The sequence below is a fragment of the Tigriopus californicus genome, chromosome 1 (assembly GCF_007210705.1).
Source record: "Tigriopus californicus strain San Diego chromosome 1, Tcal_SD_v2.1, whole genome shotgun sequence".
In the NCBI taxonomy this organism is placed as follows: Eukaryota; Metazoa; Arthropoda; class Copepoda; order Harpacticoida; family Harpacticidae; genus Tigriopus; species Tigriopus californicus.
The window spans coordinates 1892787-1900261 of NC_081440.1; the positions used below are offsets into that span (position 1 = coordinate 1892787).

At 38.1% G+C, this 7475-nt stretch overlaps 1 protein-coding gene across 1 annotated transcript; it reads right to left on the bottom strand.

The window, feature by feature from the left end:
• Positions 1-4732: 4732 nt before the first annotated feature.
• LOC131889099 (chitin disaccharide deacetylase-like) lies at positions 4733-5587 on the bottom strand. Its single transcript, XM_059238109.1, has one exon. The coding sequence runs from the start codon at positions 5585-5587 to the stop codon at positions 4733-4735; it is 855 nt and encodes a 284-aa protein (XP_059094092.1).
• Positions 5588-7475: the final 1888 nt, after the last annotated feature.

The window sequence follows — 7475 nt, forward strand, 5'->3', positions numbered from 1 at the left end:
TTTGAAATCAAACGCCTTCTAAGTTGTCTCCTGACTTGGAATCCCAAATTACTACCCTAAACCATGAAGTTTGCTAGATCAAATTTGGTTCCTTTGGGTTCTTTATTTCAGCAATCTCTCAGGGAGAAAAGAACTTGGCTAAAGTGCAATTTTTTTTATTTGCTCATTTGCGAGTAAAGTATTGAGGTTCTACTTGCATTTTTAGGAAAACTTGAGCTTTTACCAAAAAGGCCAAAAAATAATGTGAGAATAAGAGAACATCTGCTATATTGCAAAAAAAAAACAAGAAGATTGCGACAATGCAGCATTGAAAGGAGGGGCAAAAGGTATCTTTTACAATTCAGTTTTATGCCTAGCACCACATTCCAGGACGATGTAAGTAAAATTTGACTTTGTAGTAAAATCAATTTCAAGTTTTTGCCCAATAATGTATAACTCGTCGATGTCGTGACTTTTCTTTGGAACACGTACAGCCCGAAAGGATAAAGAAATATGGAATGGAACATCAGTTACTTTTAAATCTGGGCTGTTTTTGTAAAGGACCTTTTGATGATCATTGTTGACGAGTAATGTCCAAAATGACTTAGGGCACAGGCTTCTAGCAGGGAAGCTTTGTCGGCTTGACAATGTCTAATATTGACTTTCCATCATGACTTTTGCGACATGGTTGCAAACCTTCAACAGTCATTACCCAATCCAGGATCCCTAGTCAAGACTAGGCCAGGAACTCTAAAGAGAGGAAACGACACGGCTTTCCCTTGACCGCCAAGTTAGGCCATTGCGTTGAATCAAGACAGTAACTCTAGTATCAATAAAACAAGATTATCCGTACTACATTGTACATTTGAGTGTTTTTCATTAAATAATGATCTCCTTGATAAACAACTCCGTCCATATACTAAATATTTCTGAATCAATTTTGAAAGTCAGATGAATAAATAAAATACCCATGAACATCAAATTAATCAAGAACAATCAAATTGTCTTTCAAATCAGTGAAATATTGCTTCAAACTGGCTCAAAAACACGCATAGATAGAAAATCAACAAGAATCATTCTACTGATTGATGAGAAACTTACACTAACAAAATATAAAAGAAATGTATGGAATAAGCAATAAAAGTGCATGTACATAAATGTTAACAAATTAGAAGATCTGAGATGAATAATTGATAATCTCGTCTTCATCCATACCTTTGATAAAAAAGATCAGGCATTGATGAACAATGAATAAGTGATCTTTTTGTAGAGTTTAAATTTCTACTCATTAGAAAGTGTGCATAAAAGGTAAGCATTATTTAAGGGGCAGAGAAATACCAAAGTACTGTGGACTAGATCTCAACTTGGGCCTCCAATAAATTGTTTTTCTTGCAAAAGCATCCAAAATACCAAAATAGTCAAATAAAACAGGTGCCATATCTCTCAAGATATATTGTTCCATGAAGCAAACAAGTGAGTTTAAAGAACAATATATAGATCAGAGCTACAATATATCTACTTTTGGATTGAGGGCCATTCCCAGAGTGAGAACCATAGTTTCATAGTAAGTTCACCAAATTACTTGACACTTGGTCAAGAACTTTCTGAAACAATTTTCTTCAACTAATGTTATTAGCCAACAGTATTGACTGATTGTGTTTAGAGCAAATTCTTGCTTAATCAAGAAAATTTTATTAGCACTTTTCAGTAGTTGTACTTTAAGACATTTTAAGTATATCTACATGCCTAGTTTTAAACAAATACCATCAATGGTTGCGAAAATGATATTAGTCACATATTTTGTTCAATGATTATGCCAATAATTGACATTCAAAAATTTCAGCACCAAAAGTTTAAGCCTTACTTGGCGGGAAAGGTTTGGTGATCACAAAAAAGTGGCGTTTCGTTGCTTTAGTGTCCTTGACCAGGCAAAGATCTTACCTTTAGATTTGAAATAAAGTGGAACCCGCTTATATCGTCACTCTCGGGACCAAGCCAAATTGACGATGTATCCGGATTTTTTCTATCAGTTGCATAACTACGTCAAATACGCAAATAAATCTGAAATTATCAGTTATATAAATGATATATAGCTCAAAAGAAGCTGTAATTTTTGAAAACTTATTCTAGTTTCAAAGGAAACTATCAAGGGTACTTTGCTTCAATGTCAAAAGCATAGTTTCATTTACTTAATTTTGCCAAAGATTTTGGACAGAAATCTCATGAGAGTAGGCCTCTTTTAATCAGTCACATCAGCTTTGACATTGGCATCTTTGAAAGACCATCATTGGTTTTTAAAATAGCTTCCTTGTCTTTGACTGAAAGATTGTTCCTTTTCGAAGGCATATTCATACTCCGGACCAAGTTGAATTCGACTTGGGTGGCAGCAGGCAGGGCGATTATGTTTTTCCTGTATTCTGGTTTGTTTTAAAGATCAAACTGACGAGATCACGTGATCTTTTTCAAAATTTCAAGCAACATGCTTGATAGCTGTGGTGTGCAATCAGAAATGAAAGGTACTTTACCAAAAATATAGTGTTCAAAAAATTGTGCATAAAAATTTGCCTCAAAATGGCGATATATCGGGAGTGAGGCGACGTTATAAGCGGAGTCAATACGTATCAAAGAACTGTAAGAATTAATCGGTGCTTTGAAAAATCAGCTATAAATTTGTACGCGAATTGACCCTATAAGCGGAGACGATATAAGCGGAGTTAACTTTACTTCAAAAAAGGGCAAAATATATGATACAAATAATCAGTAAGCCTTTAAACTTATACTAAATACTTGAATACTACTTTAAATATTAATCGAATGACATCAAAGACCACCATTTAAGAAACGTGTTCGAAGAGTTTCATAGAACAGTAAAAAAAGTCAACAAATCCGTTTCTTGAGGGTTAATCTTTCGAAAGAGCAAAATCGATGATACAATGTGATCAAATCATTATTACATTTATCAAATAAAACTATCTAATATACTTTAAACAAATGTTTAGAGCATATTCATTTGATCATTTGAAATGTGACCATAACTGGCCAAGTTTCCAAATTCAAAAAGCCATTAGATATTATCTCCCTATGAGATTGATGTTGTTTTAGACCTGCAGTAACAGTTCAATGTTTTTGAAATAATTGATTTTCTTATGATGCATTTTCATTGGCAAACTTTTTTGTTTCATAAACATAGCTAATGGTGCGTCTACACGAGAAACATTCTGTCACAAAGTTTGCCTGCCAATTTCGGAAATGTTTGGTATTTGACAAACAGTTCATCTCTGTGCCGTCTGTCTACAAATGAAACTACCCCATCAAAACGGTTTGACAAATATTTTGATTTAGATTTCTAATCAGATGAACTTGCAAGTGATCGGATCATTTCCCAATTTCATCTTTCATTCAATATTTATGCTATGCAAGGTAAACAAGATGCTTAGTATAATGAACATAGGGAAACTGAGGAATGGAATTTGAAAAAAACACCGATGGCCACTATCATGATGAGAATGTTTCGCGTTCCAAAAAGATCCTTTATTTTGCCAATTTCAATCTGTGCGGTCATATGTTGGTTGAAACCGATGACTACTTGAAGGCGTGTTTTGCCCCGTTCTATGAACTATACCATAAGCCACCTGATGATGCACTATTAATAACATATTTGCTTTTCGAAAGGTTTTCGAATACTATCATAAACTATTTAATAGCCGAGTACGGGTCGAAATATGACAACGATATATAGTCAAAAGGTCATGTCAGAAACGTAAACATAAATATAATAAGAGCAACAAACATGATAAAGACAATATGGATATTTACATACAATTAACATTACAGATGGCATTAACTAAAAAGAGTTCAGTTTTAAAGAACCAATAAGGACCCGCCCACAAGAACAGACGCCATTTCACAGGGGAGGTGATGGTCATGGGCAGCTCTAAAATAATGAGTCAGTGGGTGGGTAGGACTCGGTCCCTTGAGATCCGACTGATCTGGCTTTCATGGCTAAAATTGGCGGGTGGAAAATGGACGAAAGAGCAGCCAAAAGTGTCATTTTTCTTTGTGATAAACCATCATGGATCGAAAGAGTTAAGTTTCATAATTACTGAAAATGGACACCTTGGTTGGAAGGGCTGGGGAAGATGCTGCCGTCCATGAAATATTTGCTCTTTGGCAAACAAACTTTAAACATGTTCAAATCGAGAAATGTTTGTGAAATGCTTGTGAAATGCCAAACAATGTTTGTGAAATGGCTAATTATTTGCCGAATTATTTGTCGTGTAGACGCACCATAAGGATGAGAGCAAAAGATGCAAAACATTCGTGACTCCCCAAAGCATTACATATGACGCAACACATTTGGAACAAATATGCCAAGATGAATTGGTAAAGCTCGTTTTTAAAAAATGTTGACGCGAAGTATTTAAATGTTAGACGTTAGGACTGCATGAAGCAAATTTATCTAGATAAGTGTGGTCTTGATGGGGCAAAAGACATAAAATGTTGGTCCTCTAAATTTTGGAAAAGTAACGAGCAACGCCATTACATTTTTGTTCGAGTAACGGTTGTGTAACGAATTAATCTTTTTGACCAAAGCAATTGTAACTGTAATTCGTTCCTTTCATCGAGGAACGACTAATGGCCTGGGTTTCTGTTGCCAAAAAGATGAAACAAAATGCATATCAATTACAAATACACTTTATACCCAGTTTATTGGAGAAAGAGAACAACTCACAGCAAGGCCAAAGATTAGCCATTAGTCCTCATGGTAAGTATCCAAGGTTCGGAATTCGAAGCCTTCGGCCATAGCCATAAAAAAGAACTTCTCAAGAGAGCGCTGGGCTTCAGTGTTGCCAATAAAGCCATGGTCGTGATTGAGGATCACCACCTTGCCGGACTCGCCCACCTTGTCACTATTGTTCACTAAAGCTCGGACAGTGGCCATCATGGTCTCGGGACTCTCGGAAAGGCCGGTACCCCATCCAGAATGCCACTCGGTATCCCATCCGTACACTTGAGCGCCATTAGCAAAGAGTCGGTCGGCAATCTTGACGCCCATTTGTCCGGAAGTGATGGGAGTGGTACAAAAGACGCAGTCAAAATGGATATCCCCATGTCCATTGGTCATCTTCACCCTCCAGTTGTTGGTGAACGGCATACGGATCAAACTCATCATGGTGCGGCTCGCTCGAGTGATGGCCACGTGGGAAATGGATTGGCTGACCAGGGCATCCACGGTACTGAACGCATTCTTGTAACCGAACCACTCCACATCCGATTCAGACTGATAGGCATTATGAGGGGTGGCGTAGCTCTCAGCGGAGTTGTGACGCATGTGGTCAAATGAATGGTCAGCAATGGTGTGGCCTTCCTTGACGATTCGTTGCATGTACCCCCGGTTCTTGCCAGAGTTACCAGGACCCCAGATTCCGGTGTCCACTGTGTTTCCATTCACAAAGAAAGTGATAGACACTCCGGCGTTCTTGCAAGCGTCCAACACACGGGGTGTCCCTTCGTTGGTGCCATCGTCGGTGGTGTAGTAGATCAGCTTCTTGGAATCCGCCACCAAACTAAAAGCCAGAACAAGGAAGAACGAGGACAAACCATTCATGGTGAATACAGAGAGAGGCAAAAGGGTGTTGACGTGAAGAAAACTCCGGAAAACTGGTGGCAGATCGATCTACGAGCGATCAATTTATAGGCTACCCTTTGGTGTGCTGTGTTTAGTATATTGTGGATCTAGGGCTACCCAAACACCCTTTGCCTTAGCCTGGTCGACGTCCGGTGTGGTAGAAACCCTCGAAAATGCCGTGGGGATGCAGGTCATAGATCTAGCCCTGGTTTCCAATTTTTGATCGTTGACGCTTAATGTAAAACCGCCTCAACATCTCGTGACATTGGCGTCATAGTTCCGATCGGCGTTAATACGTTGAGCATGGGACAAACACAAAACACAGCCCGTTTCCAAACCTGGGTTGAATGTATCTGGTCCATGTGCTGTTAATTTACTAACAGCCTCTAAATTTGTAGGATCATTGATAAAGGAAGTACTTTCCATGTGGTTTTAGTATTGCTGTTCCCCAAAGAGTGAAACTTACTTTTATTTGTAAGGAAAATCTAAAGAAAGAAATTTGTTTCCAAGAAGGAGCGCGTCGTTCAAGAACTATGTAGAGTTGTCTAAACAGCCATAATTCTTTAGAGCAGGCTAATATCAATACTTAAAGGCTAACTGCTGAAATATCCTCGTTCATAGATTCTTAAAAGAGTTTGTTTTGGTCTCTTTTGGAGACTTTAAGTCTTCAAATGAAATGAATTATCAAGTGCAGGCCCATTAAATCAAGCTAAAAAGTAAATCCTAGTAATAACTGTTTTGCTACGGAAACGCTCAAAAAGAACTTTTCAAATAAAACATGACTATTGATGGATGTTGATCTTTACCTCGCCACCATTCCCATTTCATGATTGTCTTACCAGCAACCAATTCGGCCGATTCATTAATCCCTTGAAGGGGAAAATTTCGATTTTAGACAAATGTTTGCCAATGCTTGTCAACGATCTTTTATTCTTATCCAAATGATCCTTTTCAATATCATCAGAAGCAATTTTTAAAGAATTTGATATAGCTTCTACTCAAGAATTATCTTGTATTCGAAACGAACCTGCAAACAGTTATCAAAGGCTTCTCACTACCTTTTCAAGAAAGATTCATAATAGCCAGGAAATCAATCATTTGGTGTAGCCGGTGGCTACATAGGCCCCATTGTGGACTTTAAACCAAGCGTGAGTGAGACATTGAAGCAGGAAAAGTATGATGACACCACCATATCAAAGAATCCGCTTACCATCAAAGGTAAGGTCGAAAAATGCTCATATCAGCAACAAATTGAAGGATGAAAAGGGCTCAGAAATCTGACCATCTCATGAGCCTTGATGTTTGGCCTGGCCAATGATGGTCTCAGTCTCCATTTCTCTGGTTTTTGACTTAATCTCGAGATAATCGCATTAAGTGCGTTATGCTTACTGTATGAATACAGTCAGAGCAGTACTACTGACCGACTCAAATTCGTTTTGATACTCACGTTTCAAGATGTACTGTACTGTACCGTAAATTTGTTCGCACGTTTCACAAATCAATCAATGTCTTTAAAGTCTGGAAGCAATTTTGCGCCAATAGAATGATTTTTAGAATGATCGATTTAGTGACCAAGGAGTATTTTGCAAAATGCTGGGCCTTGGGGTTCCATATTGAGCAACGAGACGAATTGCTTTGGAAAACCTATGTAGTATGTGGTCGTTCCCATTACATTACATATGCCCTGTCAATATTTGAACATTATTGGATGGGAAAAATGCTGTGGGCGAATGCGAACATCATCGGGTGATCTTGGAGCTTTCGCAGCAATAATACATCTTGAACAACAACAACAACAAATGACGCCTTCCTCGTTGACGTTTAACCCCAGCCCGACCCAAAATGAGTCGCAAGGGAGCAACTTGTT

Coding starts and splice junctions, on each gene's coding strand:
- LOC131889099 (XM_059238109.1), bottom strand. CDS start 5,587: ATGAATGGTTTGTCCTCGTTCTTCCTTGTTCTGGCTTTTAGTTTGGTG.